The sequence below is a fragment of the Remersonia thermophila genome, chromosome 6 (genome assembly GCF_042764415.1).
Source record: "Remersonia thermophila strain ATCC 22073 chromosome 6, whole genome shotgun sequence".
NCBI lineage: Eukaryota > Fungi > Ascomycota > Sordariomycetes > Sordariales > Chaetomiaceae > Remersonia > Remersonia thermophila.
In genome coordinates, this window is record NC_092222.1 from 358,115 (window position 1) to 375,612 (window position 17,498).

General features: G+C 61.6%; 5 protein-coding genes across 5 annotated transcripts; 3 read left to right on the forward strand and 2 right to left on the reverse strand.

Moving 5' to 3' along the window:
• Positions 1-250: 250 nt before the first annotated feature.
• On the forward strand, positions 251-3,304 carry VTJ83DRAFT_6283 (uncharacterized protein; the record flags this gene model as incomplete). Its single annotated transcript, XM_071012977.1, has 1 exon — positions 251-3,304. The coding sequence occupies one exon, from the start codon at positions 251-253 to the stop codon at positions 3,302-3,304; it is 3,054 nt and encodes a 1,017-aa protein (XP_070863910.1).
• Positions 3,305-4,270: 966 nt separating this feature from the next.
• Positions 4,271-5,662, reverse strand: VTJ83DRAFT_6284 (uncharacterized protein; the record flags this gene model as incomplete). Its single annotated transcript, XM_071012978.1, has 5 exons — positions 4,271-4,572; positions 4,641-4,705; positions 4,789-4,906; positions 4,981-5,347; positions 5,405-5,662. 5 exons carry the CDS (start codon positions 5,660-5,662, stop codon positions 4,271-4,273), a joined length of 1,110 nt encoding a protein of 369 aa, XP_070863911.1.
• Positions 5,663-8,680: 3,018 nt separating this feature from the next.
• Positions 8,681-10,438, forward strand: VTJ83DRAFT_6285 (uncharacterized protein; the record flags this gene model as incomplete). The annotated part of the gene is made up of 1 exon (XM_071012979.1): positions 8,681-10,438. The coding sequence occupies one exon, from the start codon at positions 8,681-8,683 to the stop codon at positions 10,436-10,438; it is 1,758 nt and encodes a 585-aa protein (XP_070863912.1).
• A 123-nt stretch (positions 10,439-10,561) lies between these two features.
• VTJ83DRAFT_6286 (uncharacterized protein) lies at positions 10,562-12,180 on the reverse strand (the record flags this gene model as incomplete). The annotated part of the gene is made up of 3 exons (XM_071012980.1): positions 10,562-11,703; positions 11,763-11,940; positions 12,010-12,180. The coding sequence occupies 3 exons, from the start codon at positions 12,178-12,180 to the stop codon at positions 10,562-10,564; spliced, it is 1,491 nt and encodes a 496-aa protein (XP_070863913.1).
• Positions 12,181-13,132: 952 nt separating this feature from the next.
• Positions 13,133-16,042, forward strand: VTJ83DRAFT_6287 (uncharacterized protein; the record flags this gene model as incomplete). Its single annotated transcript, XM_071012981.1, has 4 exons — positions 13,133-13,151; positions 13,208-13,365; positions 13,432-15,931; positions 15,999-16,042. The coding sequence occupies 4 exons, from the start codon at positions 13,133-13,135 to the stop codon at positions 16,040-16,042; spliced, it is 2,721 nt and encodes a 906-aa protein (XP_070863914.1).
• Positions 16,043-17,498: the final 1,456 nt, after the last annotated feature.

Sequence of the window (17,498 nt, forward strand, 5' to 3'; positions counted from 1 at the left end):
ACCACCTGGAACAGCATTGCGACCATCCAATCGGCCAAAACTTCTTCATCGTCATTCCTCAATCATCCACCGCCCAAGCCTCGCCTCACCGCCATCACCAACACAGTCCAGCACCACCCAACACCGCCCACCATCCGTCACACCATTGCCATTGGGTCCGACCCATTAATCAGACCAATTGACTTTGTCTTTTTTTTTTGTTGTTGTTGTTCTCGCAAAGAATGGAATGGACTTTTTCAAGCAGCCCACCATGAAGCGCATCCCCTACGGCGATCCCGCCCGCGACTTTCTTCACCCCGAACGATTCAACAACGAGCCCATCTACTGCGAGGCCCACCACGATGCCGACGACGTTGTGTACCACGGATCCGACGACGAAGCCTACGACAGCCCGGCCGAGCGCCGCTTCCAGTACGAGCTCCACGCCCGACGCTTCCTCGAGGGCAAGACCCCCTTCCTCCTGTCGGCGTCTCTTCGCGGCCCCTTCGACAAGGCCTCCGGCTGGGCGAACCCCTGGCTGCGCCCCAAGTCGACCCCACGGCCCGAACCCCCCTCGCGCAAGAGACGCAGGGTCGACTCGGCCCGGGACCTCGACGGGCCCCAGTTCAGCCACGCCTTCGGCTCGAGCGGCCGCCACGACCCCTTGCCTGGCCCCGACCACCATGTGCCCCTGTACCTCGACAGCGAGACCTTCCGAAACATCTCGAGCTGGAGAGACCACGTCATCGCCGAAAGCAGCCAGCCTGCATGCCCCTCCCCCGGCGTGCCCAGGGCGAAACCCGCCTCGCCATCTCGAGGCTCGGTCCATGCGGCTCCGTCCACGGCCGACCAGCTCCCGCGATCCAAGGCTCGCGCGTCGACCCCGCAGCTGGCCGCGGCGGACGAGGACCACGAGGCGGATGCGGCTCCGCTGTCGCCGTGTGCCGCCAGGGCGGTGAACAAGAAGAAGAAGCCGGCGCCGCCCGTTCCCACGACCGCTGTCGACACAGCCGCCGTTCCGTCGACGGCCTCGGAGACGTTCAGGGCCCCCGAAGCCGTGGCGACGCCCGGTGCCGATGCCCAGGCCGGCGCGACGACCGACAGGAGCCTCCGCTCCCGGCGCCAGGAGCCTCGGAAGCAAGGCGCATCATCATCATCATTGTCGTCGTCATCGTCGTCGTCGTCATCATCCCGGGGCAAAGGCGAGGCGTCTGGCACCAACACCCGGACACCCCCGGCGCCTGCGGCGGAGGACGTCGAGGCTTCCCAGCCCCGCGGCGCAGAGGAAGCCTCCGCGGCTCCGTCCGCATCCCATCCCGTCCAGGACCCTGCCGCCTCCAGCGCTGCCGAGCGCCGCCGCCCAGGTCCCGAACTGCTCCTCCAACCTGCCGACGAGACGCACGGCCGTGCGGGATCCGAGTCCCCCATCAACGGGCCAACATGGGTGCCCTCCCGCCCGCCTTCACCCCCCGAGGCTCCTACCCAGCCCAGCTTCGGTCATTTTTCGTGCTACAATCAGTCTCAGGATGTCATCCCTGAGGCCGAAGCGTTGCCGAGAAAGCTGCTTTGGCCCACGTCAGACAGCAACACAGAGCTCCAGTCGTCATCCTTCGGCCTCGATTCCTCGCACACTTCGAGCTTCCAGTCGTCAGCGAACGACATCCTGGAGGGTGCTGCTCATGGCCCGACCGTGGAGGAGGAGGAGAAGGAAGAAGATAAGAAGAAGGAGGAGGAGGAAGAGGAGGAGGAAGAAGAAGAAGAGGAGGAGAATACCCTTGGCACGGAGACGCTGCAGAGCAGCGCTTTGGCCGACCCTGCTTGCCGAGCAGCGACAGTCGCCGCGATCGACCCAGCAACAGCCGCCGTCGCACCCGAGATCCAACGCCCTTGGGCGCCAGAGGACCTTGTCGAGGCGCTTGCCAACGCCGTCCCTCTGCAGATGAAGCACAGCACGGCGGAGGAGGAATTGCGCCGCCCCCCCTCCATCCAGAGCCCACAGGCTGGAGAGGCTGGTCTTGTGCCCGGCGGCCCAGCGGTTCCAGAACACCTCCCTCCCGCTCCCGCTACCGCGGCAAGGCTTTCGCTTCCGGGCGGCCCACCTCTGCCCGAGCCAGCGGCTGCCCTTCAGAGCCCGCGGGCTCGAGGCGGTTCCCAGCGGCAGGCGCCCAACGTTCGGTTGTTCAGCCCGCTGTCGTCTCCCGCGAACAGCCATGTCGTGGCAGGTGCCGATCCCACCGCCCAGTCGCCCGCCCCCCACCACCCGAGGGACGACATGTGCGGCGCACCGCATCACCCTCCCCGCCCTTCCACCCCAACCCAGCCGAAGCGATCCAGCCTGCCCAGCCCCGACTTCACCCTGTCGGTGAAGTCCTTCAAAGAGCTTATGACTCCCTCCCCGCAACAGCCCGCCAAGCGTCGCCGCATCTCGGGCCTCTTCGCCAACGACTACCTCCTCCCCGGCACCCAGCTCCTCCAGGAGGCGACCACCTCCAACCCCTGGGCTGCCACGTCCACGGCGAAACCGAACGCCAAGCGGCTGAAAAAGACGAAGCAAAGCCAGCCGGACCGGGCGGCCCAACCCAAACCCAAGAAGCGCGTCTCGTGGGCTCCCCTCCCCGGCCAAGACGACGAATCCGACCCCTCGCCCGCACACGACCCCATCCTCTCCGCACCCCATCCCTCGACCACCCTCCACCGCTCCCGTTCCCCGCCGCCCAGCATTCTCGCCACCTCCGACCTGCCGGCGGCCAACCAAAAGTTCGGAAAGCACTTCGCCGCCGCCGTGGCTGCGGGTCGTCGCATCGGCACGACGCCTCTGCGCGTAGCTCCACCCCCGGCTGCCACCACAGCAACAGCAACAAAGACCACATCCCAGGCGGATACCGCTGCTGCTGTTGTTTCCTCTTCTACTTGTACCGAGGCGGTTGGCGGGGATGCGTCATCGTCACCATCACCAGGCCATGGCCATGAACGACAGGTAGATCATGCGGAGGGGAAGGGCGAAGAGGAGGAAGAGGAGGAAACGGAGGAGGAATCCGAGACTCAACCCCACAAAGACAACGACGAGGAAGAAGAAGAAGAGGAAAACCAAGAGCCCGTCATCGACGAGGTCAGCGCCGTGCTCTCCAACCTCGACGACTTCCTCGGTCAGACCTGGGACCTCGACGCCGAGCTGGCCAAGCAAGCGCGCGAGACCCGCAGCCGAAGCGGCCAGTCGCCATCCTCGGCCACCGCGAGCGGCGCGGCGCCCGTGGGCCTGGCGAGCTTCTCGGGCCTGTCGGGGTTGTCCGTGGGGGCAAGCCTGGGCTCGGGGGCGTGGGACTAGCTACTGAACGTTGGCGAAGGGCATGGCTGGGCCTGACGGCCTGCTACCTAGGTTACCTTGGCGCGTGGCTGGCCTGCGGCTGGCTGATGCTGACGGGACGGGTTGTGCGGGGGACCGCCTACCTGCCCACCTGCCTACCCCGTGCTGCTTGTTCGGCTTGGAAACAAAGGAGGAAAATACACGGGGGATGGGGGAGGAGAAGCTTGGCTCGTCGAGGCTCACCTACCGGCCTACCAGTAGATCAAGTTGGTTAGGTAATAGGTGCTTAGGGGGACTTGGGGTACCGACCTGGCCCTTGTACGGTAGCGGTATGTAGCGGTATGTAGTAGTGCCGTGCTCTGCTCTGCTGTGCTCTGCCGTGTCTTGTACAAAAGAGAGAGAAACTAGGTAGATGGGCTTGCAAAAATAAAAATTAATAAATAAATAAATAAAGAGGAAAAGAAAAAATCTGGCTCTGTACACAGTACCTATGGGGCACCGCCTTTAGATGGGGAGGCTGTTTCAGACCTCTATGCCGTCGTACTGTGCCAGAGGACGGGTTCGCGCAGCCGGCGACACGCCGAGCGCGCCCTCCATAATAGTACAACAGTTGATTATAGTATTGGGTGAGCCCCAGTCTCGCTGGGGCGGGGAGGAGTATGTACCTATGCACATAGCTGGGCCGGCCGTCTCTGCGTGAACCCGACCCCGACGTGGGCGTGTGCATGCGTGTGCATGTGTATGTATGATGCGTGTACCTAGGTAGAGAGGTGTAGGTAATACCTGATATCCGGCCGTAAACCATGCGCTTTATCAAACGTGACACCCATCGACATCGCCTCGTGGAATCGCAGACGTCCGGACTTGTCCCTGTACTATCCTCATCCATCACGTATAATCCATGCTATAATATGCTCCAGGAAAAAAAAAAAAAAAAAACAATAACCGCAACCGATACCGCGCCGTTCCCCCCCCCCCCCCCCCTGCTTACGGCTCGGGCGAGCTCCCCCTCGTGCTCGCCTTGCCGGCGACCGTGACCGTCTGCAAAGCCACGTCGCTGTCTCCGGCGTCCGCGTGATGGACCGACACGGTGTGGTGCACCGACACGGTGTGGTTCGTCTTGCCGAGGGTGGAGTAGGGGCCGGCGGTGCCGTTTGCGTACGTGGGGCCGCGGGAACGGTTGGTCGAGGTCTTATCCGCGATCAGGGCGCGAAGAACGGGCACCGAGGCGGCGACGATGGTGGCGGTGATTTCGGCGACACCCCACATGGCGAGGTACGTGCCCGTGTCTGTCGGGCGCGTGTGAGGCGGCGGTTCGGCGAGGCAAGAAAGACAAAAAGGTTGCAGGGAAACTTACAGGCAACGTCGTTGTCCAGCATGGTGGGGAGGTAGGTGCACTTGATGATGGCAAAGATGGCGGCGCTGGCGGGAGGAGACGAAAGCGTTAGAAACCGGGACAGAGCTCGGCCATCCAACAGAGAGGTCAGGGGCGCTCGGAAACTTACAAGCCGCCCAGGCTCATGGAGACGATGACGCCAATCTTTTCGCGGAAGTTCATGCTCAGGGACCTGACCATGTACCAAGCGATGAGGGAGAGGGAGACGTCCATGAAGGCCGAATACGCTGGATGCCGTGGTCAGCGGGAACGGTGGATCGTGAACGCCATGTCCGGCCAAGGAGGAGGGGAACAAGCATACCGCCGGCGAGGATGTCAAAGTTGACCACCAAGCCGTAGTCCCAGCAGGTCCCCGGCAGGAAGGGATTCCAGGCCTTGTTCAGGGGCTTGCAAAAGACCCAGTGGATCAGGCTGGCCCAGAAGAAGAGCAGGTTCATCGAGATGATGATGAACCAGACGAGCTTCTTGACCCAGTCGCGGGTGAAGCGAAGCAAGGTAAAGGCGAAGCTGGTCTTGCTCCAGGCCAGGGCCGTGATGACAAAGGTCAAGGTGATGTTTCCGAACAGGGCCAGGTCGGGCACGTTCTCCAAGGGCACAAAGAAGACGTGCTTTCCGTAGCCGAGGGTGACCATGTGGCACAGGATGCCGGCGTTGGCAATCATGATGACCTATCCCAAGCCGGTCAGCACGGCGCGGAGCGAGCGGGATCGAGGGCGACGACGTACAAAGGATGCGACCAAGGCGTGGTCGTCCCACCAGAGCGGGCGTCCCCGGGAAAGTTTGGCATAGAGGCGAAGGCCGGTGAAGATGCCAGCCAGGGCCACCATGATCCAGGCGACGATCAGCGTGACCTTTCCGTTGTCCTCGGAAGCCAGCTTCGGGTCGAAGGGAAGGCCGCCGGCGTCGGCGCCGGGCATGCCGTCGGTGGCCGCGAGGGCGATGGCTTGGTCGGCGGGCATGGCTGAGGCGGCGACTGGAGACATTGTGTGGATGCCGATCAGAGAACCACAGGCCCAGACGTTGGAGAGAAGCAGAGAGGAGACGGCATGTCAAGCGCATGCATGTGCCGCCGCGTGTAGCTTAAAAGACGACGGCTTCCCGAACCACCGGGTACGCAAAGAAGGGGGGGGGGGGGGGGGGACCCGATCCATGGCTCTCTGGGGAACATGACCGGTGTGGACCTTCAGGGGTTGGGGGACCTGCGCTAGTCAAGCTCCCAGTGGTGTTGACGTTGGTAGTGCAAGGTGACCCTGGGTGAAGCCGTCAAGCCATGATGCGAGAGCGAAGGATAAGGGTGTCTGGAAGGGGAAAGGCGCCAAAGGCTTAGCCGTCGCTGGGTGGTCCGAGGAAAGCCCCGGGAGCGTGTCACGGTGGAGAGAGCATGGGCAGAGCGTTGCAAGCGAGGCGACAGCCCTGCAGCGCACGCGAGCGCACGGCCTCGTGGCTGAGGTTTGACAGCATGGAAATGTGACGCCAGAGGGGTTCCAACGCGTTGGTCGTGTTTCCCTGTCAAAACGTACTACTACTACAATTGTAGCAGGTAGCGAGAAAGACAGAGTTTGCACCCGAGTTCGTTGGGGGCTTGGACGTTCCTTCGGCCTGGGCTCAGTTTTGGTGTCCGGGACTTGATGCCATATGCACGCTCGGGCACGCTAGCTGCTGGAGGAAGAGATTGTCAAAATGTCCAGTAACGTTATTCGCCGTGCTCCCACAGACCGTCTGGGCCAAGTCGCGGGGAGAGGTTCCTAGCGCGCCGTGTAAACGGCGATTGTCGCTGATGGAGGAGAAAAAAAATGGAGAAAGTGGCGAAAAACCCGTAAAAAAAACGCAGCGTGGCAGACGTCCTCCATGGATGGTGCCTGTTCCTTGCTGATCATCAAAGCAGCAGAGGAAGGAGCGTTCCTCCATGGAATGGAAATAGGGAACTACGGGATGCGGAAGATCGCTCACCTACATACGTACCTCCTTCCCCTACCTCGTGTACATAGTTACAGGATGTATTATGTACACTACGTATCCATACTGTGTAGTTCACGCAGACGCAGTATGCCCTCTTCGGCAAATTCCCACGTGGGATCGCTTTTTTCCTATTTGCAGATTAGCTGCGCCGGGTGGAGTTTTTTACCGAGGTGCCTTGCAGGACATGCGCAGTATGTGGGTAGGTCGAGATCGACTCGCTTTCGCCGGGGGGAGGAGAGAAAGGGGGGGGGGGGGGGGGGGTTTCGCCAAGGCTCTTTTTGTTTGGCATCGCACCCGCTGCCGACCCGAGGGCATGGCCTCGTCGCTGGCTTAGCACCAATAATACTTCAGGAGCCTAACTACATACACTACGCTGCAGTACCAAGTCACACAGTACATGGACAAACGGACAGTAGGGTTCGTCCGTATGTACTGTCTAATGACAGGAGTCATCATCATGTCATTAGCGACTCCATATTCCCGATCCTGGACAGGCGCGCTCGGACGAGTCATGCTAGCGTCGTCGACCTGAATCCAGATGGATCCATGGACCAGGGTCGAGGATGCGGGGAGCCTATGTAGAATGGTGATCCGTTTGAGGATCATCGACTCCCGACGCTCTAGTGGACAAGGCGGCAACTACCCTCAGCTCCTCTCCTGAGAGATGATGGCCGCCCATCCAAGAAAAGAGAAGGTCCACACAGAATCGTCCAGGCCCAACTCGGCTCGCACTACGCACTAGGTACGAAGGCTGAGGATTCCGAATCGGGCGTTCTGCATGCGCTACGGAGTTGGCTCAACCGGCAGCCATCAGCTTCTGGTCCGAGTCCGGGATATGCCTGATGTTGGCAGCGATGCCAATCTACTACGTAGTGCAGCGCATGTCTGTAGGCACAGCAATTGGTCAAATTCCCAGGTGGTGTTGACGGAACCAGTCCAACTTGCAAGGTGCCTGCGCTACATACTGGTAGGCTACACGTGCAGCCCTCCCCCGAGATTGTCAGCAAGCGAACGGGATGGATAAGTATAGTACAGAGATGGACCCGATGCATACAAGTAACTACACTACAAAACTACTAGGACACAGTTTGGAGCACGTGGCAAAGAAGTTAGCATCCCACGTGGCGCTTCCACCGATGCAAGCCCGGGGGTGGCTTGAGGGAGGAAAAGGGGAGGGCAAAAAAAAAAAAAAAAAAAGCAACACCGGACATGGTCAGGGCGGGTGTTGTAGCCGAAGCAATGAGGCCCGGTCGTGATGGCGATCACCCACTGGTTTGTTTCCTTCTTATCTCGCACCATGACGGACATGGGATGCTGCATCATGGGTTGCTTCAAATTCCCCCATTCGATCGTACCCGTCCTTTTGCAACCAGGAGTTTGGCAATTGCAGGAACATCTTCATTCATGGCACGCTGACCGTCGCGTCTCGGCGCCCGTAGCTCGTCGACGGCTTGCACACTAATTACTGTGTATGTATACTGCGTAACTAGCGGCTCCAACAAGCGGCCAAGACGCTTTGCGCTTGCCGAGCCCAGTCCGTGTGTTCTTGAGGTTAACCGGGACATCCCGTAGCCTACGCTAACATATTCTCTCCATGTTTCTAGGGATGGTTACGTACAAAGTATTTGATCTTGATTCGTTCGTCTTCCGTCCAATTTGTGCTCGCGGTGGATCGCCATGCCGAGCCTCACGAAACACGCGAACGAGAGGGATCCATCCATCCTTATCCTTATCACTCGTGGTCCCGCCACGCCGTGTACGCCAAGCGCCCCACATTGATCCTTCTACGCAGTAAGGCGGCCTTGGCCATTCCTGGGATCCACGCCGTCTCGCATCAGCATCATCGTCAACAACAACAAACTTCCCAAACAGGAACACGCTTCGCAGGCCCGAAGTGTTCTGGATTTCGACCTAAGCTGCTCTGCATCGTAGACCCGACTCCGATTTTTCAAATTGCTCATCCACATTGATCAATTTGGGCCATGACCAGGGTCCCCTTCATGGCCGAATAGTCTGCTGCTGCTGCTGCTGCTGCCGCTGCCATGGCACCCCTTTCCGTCCCCACCACAGCGCGTCTCCCGTCGACCCTGCGCGTCGACCCGTCCAACCCGACCGCAACTCGCCTCCTCAGCCGCCTCTCTCGCCCCTCGCTCATCTCGGTCGCCCTCGACTGGCTCGACGACGGGAACCTTGCCCTGGCGCAACCGTACCTCCGCGAGCCCAGGGGATACGATGACCATGAGGATGGCGACGACGACGAAGATGACGATGGCGACTTTTACCCGCCCGCCCGCTCCGTCGCGGCGCTGCGAGACATCTACGTCTCGATGCAGGCGCGCAAGGGGTCCAAACGCGAAGTCCTCGACCGCATCCTCGAGGGCGACTGGCGCCACGGGTTGACCCTGTACCAGCTCGCCATGGCCGATCTGCAATACCTCTACGACCACCCAACGTCCCAGAAATGGTCGGCCTATCGCATCGTCCCGCTCAAGCCGCCAGCCGGCCCAAACGCCGCCGAGGACGACGGCCCGCCCGAGGTCGACGACGAGTCCCTCGCCGTCCCGCGCTTCCACCCTTCCACCTTCCTCCGCGCCCTGCAGGCCCAGGTTCTGCCCGACCTCAAAGCCCACTACAACTTTGACGCGCACAAGACCCTCCCGCTTCTGCTGCTGCGCATCTTCCTCGTCGACTCGCCCTACAACACCAGCCGCGGCTTCCAAGCCGCTTCTTCTTCTTCTTCTTCTCGTGGCCGCCGCGCCGGCCAAGTTACCACCTCCTTCGACTCGGCGCGAACCATCTACATCGCCTTCCCCAACGGCTCGCCCCACGTTTTCATCTCCAAGCCCCAGGCCAGCATAACAACCAACCCATCCATCCCCGCCGCAGCAGCAGCAACAACAACAGCAACCTCATCCAACCCCCCGCCACCGCCCCTCGCCGGCGCAAAGGCCGGCGAATCCTCCTCCCTCCTCGCCCTCCTGATCAACGGCCTCCCCAAGGCCCTCTCCCGCCCGCAGAACCGCGAGCGGTTCGCCCTCCGGCCCACCAGCCTGGTCACGCGCAACCTCGCCGAGCTGGTCCACCGCCGCGGCGCGGGGAGGACCAACGCCGCCGCCGGCGGGTGGAGCGTGTACGCCGGCAACGAGGAGGGAGGCAGCTGCAACCAAAGCAAGCGGGGAGAGGGAGGTGTGGGGCAGACGCCGCTGGACCTGGTGCTGCCCAGCCCGCCTTTGTCGGGCGATACGGATGACGACGACGACGAGGGTGGCGAGGGGCCAGGAGGAGGAGGAGGAGGAGGAGGAGGAGGAGGAGGACGAGGACGAGGACGAGGGAAGAGGCATGCTGCTGCTGCGGCGGCGGCGGCGGCGGCGGCGGCGGGGTTGTCTGCGGCGGATGAGATGGACCAAAGAGCGACCAAACGAGCGAGGCTCGTGGCCAGGGCGAGGTTTGGGAGGACGGCGAAGGCGGGGGATGGGAAGGGCGTGGAGAGGGTGGATGTGGTGATCGAGGACGAGTTTGCCCCTGCCAGGAGGAGGGACGGGCCGGCGGGGAGCCGGGAGCTGGAGGAGCAGGAAGACGACGACGACAACGACGATGATGAAGACGTGGACGCGTGGAGACCGCGCGTGCGGCTGACGTTCCACGGACCGCATGTGTTTGCGGGCATAAGGCAGCTCGTCGAGTGCGGCATCGTGGACGGGGAAAAAATGCCCGGGTGGATGACGGGCGAGGAGGGCGTGACGGTGGGAGCTGTCAGGAGGGGGAGGATACGCGGGCATAAGGGGTCGGGGATATCCTGAAGAGGTACCTTAACCACGAAGAAAAGAATCGAGGTGGTTCGGTCCATACGGAAACCGTTTTTGCATTGATTGTATGTGCTGGGAACTTAAAAAGCTGGTCTTTGTCTAGGATGCCGGCTCTTGTCACTCCTGGATCTCGTCGAGCCCAAACACCTTGACCGTGTTCTTCCACGCCGCCTCGCACACCTCCTCGACCGACACCCCCTTGATGGCGGCCACAATCTTGGCCACGCGCTCGATGGTGCACGGCTCGTTGCGTCCCTTCACCATGGCTCCCTGCTCCCACTTTTCCTTCTTGACCGTCTTGTACCGCTCCGGCACCTCGGGCTCCTTCTTTTGGTTCTTTTTCTTGGACGGCTGCTGCTGCTGCTGCTGCTGCTTCTGCTGCTTCTGCTTTTGCTGCTTCTTCTCTTGCCCCTCCTGGTTGGCATCCTCATTGCCAGCTGTGGCAGCACCATCGGCGGCGGCAGCACCGTCAGCGACGGCAGCAGCAGCACCATCAGTAGCGGCGGCGGTGGCGGCGGCAGCGGCGGCGGCAAGCTTTCCCTTCCTCTCCTTTTCTTGCTTTTCCCACTCCACAAGATACTTCCACCCTTCGTGGCTCGGCCTCACCTCGCACCACGGCCCGTCCGTCTCCAGCATCAGCCGGTCCAGCGGGATCTCCCTCACCACGTCGCAGTTCTCCTTGGTCTTCAAGCTGCACCCGTTCACGCCGATGTACAGGCCCAGCCCCGCCGGGTCCATCAGCTCCCGCATCTCCTCCACCGTGCCCGTGAAGCTGTGCACCACGCCGCCCTTGCCGCGCAGCTTCTCGAGCCGGGGGCCGAGGCCTTCCCGCAGGAGGCGGACAAAGTCGTCGTGCGCGGCGCGCGAGTGGAGGAAGAGGGGGAGCGGCGGGTCGAGGGAGGCGGCGAGCGCGAGCTGCACGGAGAAGGAGTGAAGCTGGACCTCGCGCGAGCAGTAGTGAAGGCGGTCGTAGTCGAGGCCAAACTCGCCAAAGGCGACGAGGCCGCCGCCGGGCGGGGCGGACGAGGAGCGGGCCTGGGCGATGAGGGCCGCGAGGTCGGCCACGATGCGCTCGCTGCGGGCGTGGTCGACGCCTTCGCCGTCGGGGATGGGCTTGGTGGGGTCGGGGTCGCAGGCCGGGGTGTGCTCGGCCTCGCCCTCGTCTTCGCTTTGGCTCTCGTCGTGATGCTTGTGGTGGGACGGGCTGAAAATGGAGGAGCTGCAGGGGTGGATGCCCGCGGTGGTGTACACGGTGCCGGCTGGGGAGGGTCAGCGGGGCGAGAGCCGAGGGGAAAGGAGGCCGGGGAGAGGGACCAACGGAATTCCTGGGCCAGCTTGAGGGCATCACGAGAGCTCTTGAAGGACGAGCCCGTCACGATCAGCTTGGTGCACCCGACCTCGACGGCGCGGGACACGACGTCCTGGAGGTCGTCGGGGTGGCGGGGCTTGCCATGGTAGCGGCCGCGGAAGATGGGGTCTGCCAGGTTGATGCCGATCTGTCATGAGAGCCAGGTAAATCAATCGCCGTGTTTCCAGATGCAGCGGGCTCGGTGAGCGTGACCAACATCAGCGTATCGGGGCTTGTAGTCCGCGGCCGGGGCTCCGGCGCTCGAGGAGGATATGTGGGCTTCGGCCATGCTGGCAATGATAACGTTGACCGGACGAAACTTGGCCTTGTTGCAAACCAAACGACTGAACAGCAGGCTCCGCGATCCCAGAGAAGACCCAATTCTCATGTCTTCACCGGGGCTCTTGGTCTGTTTATGCCCCTTTCCGCTTCTGACTCGCTTCCAGGTTGTCCGTCCTCAAATGCCAAGCCTCTGCTGCTCTCTCGTCCTTGTCCTGTCCTGTCCTTGGGTGCCAGCACAAACCGAAACTCGGTTTTCTGTTTCCACGTTCCAGAATGCTGCCAAGTCCTTAGCCCCGCCGGTTTCCGTTGCATTACCTAATCCACCTTCTGCCGGGCTCAAACATGACATCCAGGGAGGTTGGGTTCGTGACGTGGGCGGGCAAAGAAAAAAACAAAAACCCCTGGCCCCATTGTCAGGCCCCGAGAAGGGTGTCCGCGGAGGTGGCAGAGGAAGAAGAAGAAGAAAAGGACAAAAACCCCTTGAAAATGAGAAACGTCCGCCCTGTGTAGATTCCTCCTGGAAAGGCTCATCCTCTCGTCCTTTCCGAGCGTGCCCGAGTCATCCCAGTCGACGGGCGGGTTGATGCCTGACGGACAGCAGTCGACAGGTGCCAGAGGGGTGAGGTGGGGCAGCGACACGGGCTGTTTGGTGGTTGATGCTTTAATGGGCGGGGCAGCTGTGACGCGCCAGAACCTAACAAAACGCGTCCCAGCGCGCCCGATCCACTGCACACGCTTAAAAAGACGGTGTCGTTGAGTTGAGCCCCTTCTCTTTCCTCTGTCCTCCTCCTCCCCAACTCTCCCCCCCCCTCCTCCATCCCACAATCCAATTCTCACCTTTCTTCTCGATCAAGGGCCAGACCGAATCGTCTTGTGCGCCCTTTCTTTTCTTCTTACGTGTAATCTTTTCGCGAGCCATCGCCATCCCGCCTTGCAGCGGATGATTTGAGCTTGGGCCCCTCGGCATCTCTTCCCCCCGCCACCGAGTCTTCCGGGTCTTGCTTCTCACCCAGCATTCATCCTTTTGTATTTCGTTTCGCCAACGCCTTTCAGCCACCATGTACGTTCGGAAGCGCGGTATGTAGCCCCTCGCCCCCGTGCTGGCAGCCCGTCCACGCTCTAACCCCGGCCAGATGGACGCCAGGAGCGCGTCCAGTTCGACAAGATCACGGCCCGCGTCTCGCGGCTGTGCTACGGTCTTGACATGGACCATGTCGACCCCGTTGCCATCACCCAGAAGGTGATTTCGGGCGTCTACGGCGGCGTCACAACGGCCCAGCTGGATGATCTGGTACGATATCCCTCGTATCCCCCTCCAGCTCCGCCGCACATCCCAATCTAACGAAGCCTTGCCCAGGCCGCCGAGACCGCCGCCTACATGACTGTCACCCACCCCGACTATGCCATCCTCGCCGCCCGCATTGCCGTCTCCAACCTCCACAAGCAGACAAAAAAGCAGTGGTCGTCGGTCGTCAGCGACCTCTACCACTATGTCAACCCCAAGAACGGCAAGCCGTCGCCCATGATCGCCAAGGAGACGTACGAGTGCGTCATGCGCCACAAGGACGAGTTCGACTCGGCCATTGTCTACGACCGCGACTTCAACTACCAGTACTTTGGCTTCAAGACCCTGGAGCGCTCCTACCTGCTCAAGCTCGACGGCAAGATCGTCGAGCGGCCTCAGCACATGATCATGCGCGTGGCCGTCGGCATCTGGGGCGACGACGTGGAGCGCGTCATTGAGACGTACAACCTCATGTCCATGAAGTTCTTCACGCATGCCTCCCCCACCCTCTTCAACGCCGGCACCCCGCAGGCGCAGCTCTCGTCGTGCTTCCTCGTCGACATGAAGGAGGACAGCATCGAGGGCATCTACGATACCCTCAAGACGTGCGCCATGATCTCCAAGATGGCCGGCGGCATCGGCCTCAACATCCACCGCATCCGCGCCACCGGCTCCTACATTGCCGGTACCAACGGCACCTCCAACGGCATCATTCCCATGCTGCGCGTCTTCAACAACACGGCCCGCTACGTCGACCAGGGCGGCAACAAGCGGCCCGGCGCGTTTGCCATCTACCTCGAGCCCTGGCACGCCGACGTCTTTGAGTTCCTCGACCTGCGCAAGAACCACGGCAAGGAGGAGGTTCGCGCCCGCGACCTGTTCCTCGCCCTGTGGATCCCCGATCTCTTCATGAAGCGCGTCGAGAAGAACGCCGAGTGGACCCTCATGTGCCCCAACGAGTGCCCCGGCCTTGCCGACTGCTACGGCGACGAGTTTGAGGCCCTCTACGAAAAGTACGAGCGCGAGGGCCGCGGCCGCCGCACCGTCAAGGCCCAGAAGCTCTGGTACGCCATCCTCGAGGCCCAGACCGAGACGGGCAACCCCTTCATGCTCTACAAGGACCACTGCAACCGCAAGAGCAACCAGAAGAACCTGGGCACCATCCGCAGCTCCAACCTGTGCACCGAGATCATCGAGTACTCGGCGCCCGACGAGGTGGCCGTCTGCAACCTGGCCTCCCTGGCCCTCCCGGCCTACGTCGACTACAACCGCGGCGTCTACGACTTCCAGAAGCTGCACGAGGTCACCCAGGTGGTGGTGCGCAACCTGAACCGCATCATCGACATCAACCACTACCCGGTCAAGGAGGCCCAGAACAGCAACCTGCGCCACCGCCCCATCGGCCTCGGCGTTCAGGGTCTGGCCGACGCCTTCCTGGCCCTCCGCATGCCGTTCGAGTCGCCCGAGGCCCGCCAGCTCAACAAGCAGATCTTTGAGACCATCTACCACGCGGCCCTGACGGCTTCGTGCCAGCTGGCCAAGGAGGAGGGACCCTACTCGACCTACGAGGGCTCCCCCGTGTCCCAGGGCATCCTTCAGTACGACATGTGGGGCGTGAAGCCCAGCGACCTGTGGGACTGGGACTCCCTCAAGGCCAAGATCAAGGAGCACGGCGTCCGCAACAGCCTGCTCGTCGCCCCCATGCCCACGGCCTCGACCTCGCAGATCCTGGGCAACAACGAGTGCTTCGAGCCTTACACCTCCAACATCTACCAGCGCCGCGTCCTGGCGGGCGAGTTCCAGGTCGTCAACCCCTGGCTGCTCAAGGACCTCGTCGACATGGGCCTCTGGTCCGACAACATGAAGAACCGCATCATCGCCGAGGGCGGCTCCATCCAGAACATCCCCAACATCCCCGACGACATCAAGGCCCTGTACAAGACGGTCTGGGAGATTTCGCAGCGCACCATCGTCCAGATGGCGGCCGACCGCGGCGCCTTCATCGACCAGTCGCAGTCGCTCAACATCCACATGCGCGAGCCCACCATGGGCAAGATCACCAGCATGCACTTCACCGGCTGGAAGCTCGGCCTCAAGACGGGCATGTACTACCTCCGCACACAGGCCGCCGCCCAGCCCATCCAGTTCACCGTCGACCAGGAGGCCCTGCGCGTCCAGGACAGCACCCCGGTCAAGGTGTCGGCCCTCAAGAAGCGCGCTCCTCCGACCGGCATCTACATGTCCTCGCCCACGGCCGTCCCCCGGCCCATGGCCTATGTGAACAGCACACCCAAGGAGAGCTCTCCCAACGGCGCGGCCGACGCTGCTCCGACCACCCCTACCTCGATGAAGGCCTCGCGCCCCGTCGTCACGCACTCGCCGTCGAAGCCGCCGGCGTTCAAGGCGGATGTCGATGAGGGCGATAGCCCCAAGGCGCTGCCCACCGAGCCGGCCGACAAGCCGCCCAAGGACGAGGAGCTGTCCCTGGGCGCGAAGAAGGCGGATGTCGAGGATAAGGAGGACGAGAGCAAGGAGAGGGAGATGGATATTTATTCCGAGGCTGTGCTTGCTTGTGAGTTCCCCGTCGGCTCGTTGAAAAGTGACATGCGCAGCAGCATGCTAACGGATGCGCGTTACAGGCAGCATCGAGAACCCCGAGGCTTGCGTCATGTGCAGCGGCTGAGCGCCTCGGCCCGGCGCCGCGGTGCTTTGGGCAGCGGAATGAAGCATGGAGACATGGCGTGATATATGTAGTGCAATGACGGGGGAATAATACGGGTATGACATGGACGGGTTTGGGTCGTGGGTTTTTTTGTCTTTTTGTTTTGCCTCGTTTGTTGGGTCATCGATATCAACGTTATCAATGTAGTTGTACTCGGGTCTGGGTATCATGCTCCGCGCCGTGATCCTCTCATGGCGTGGGTAGAAGAAGGGACGCGGCGGTGGAGGGAATTCTTGGATGAACGTATTTGCAGCACGTGGCATGAAAGAGTTTAGTATTGCTCTTGCGGGTTTGTGTTGGCCCTTGGGTGCTTCCGTGCCTCGCTTTGCTCGCAGGGAGACGACGACGAGGACCTGTAGGGCCAATGCGGGTGTGTCGGTGAGACATTTGTTGGCTCCGGGTGGAATGTTGATGTGGACGTTGCAACGGCCTGTCGTATCCCGGGTACTATAAGAGGTGAAACACGCTGCCGCCTCCCGCGTTCCTGGGTCCGGATCGTGTGTTTCACTCGATGCTACAAACATGCGGGGTTGTGATGCCTCCATTCATTCGCTCCATTCACGAATCCATACGGCACCGGCCGAATGTTTTATCACCTTTCCAAGACCTCCCTGTAGGCTCTTGACGAGGGAAGTGGGGTTGTGGGTTTCACGAGCACGAATCCGACGTGCGAAACGGCCTTGTCGCACGACGATGCGGTTTTGCCAGGTGTTGGCGATGAGCACGACAAGGACGGCATGTTGCCCGCGGTGCGCCAGGAAGTCCTTCAGCGATGGCGATAAGAGGGAAAGGTAAGGTACCTACCTATCTGAGGTTACCTACGCTGGAAGGCCTACGCGACGGCAATCCCCTCGTTTCTTGTTCCCGTCCTTGGGCTCCCTCCAGACCCAAACCAGGGCAATCCATCTCTTCCCCCGTCCGTTCTGTTTTTTTTTTTTTTTTTTTTTTTTTTTTTTTTTTTTTTTTTTTCATTTCTCCATTCGCAGACGGGCAGGGCGGTCATCGGGCTCGGCCAGGTAGGTTGTCTGCACCCTGCCCATCCCCTTGATGCTTACCTTCCAGGCTACCCACCGAGCTACCTAGCCACGCCGCGTCGGGTTCGACGTTGAGCGCCTTCTGCTAGGGACGCCTGCTGTGTTACCTCAGATACCCATCTGGCAAGCCTCCTACGTCATGCGGAACGGCCGGTGCGATGGGAAATCGGAGGCCTTCCCCCCCCATCGCTTCCAGACACGAGGTTAGGGTGGGATGGGTGCGGTAAAGGGGTAGGGGGTGGTGGTGACGGTGATTACCCGACCCTTCGCAGCTCGCCTACCTTGAGGGAAGGGGTGGTACCTAGGGTGGTCAACGCCGCTTTGGGGGGTGATCTAGCTTGGCGTGGAAAGCCAGACGGGCGGCTTGGAGGAGGGTTTCTCCC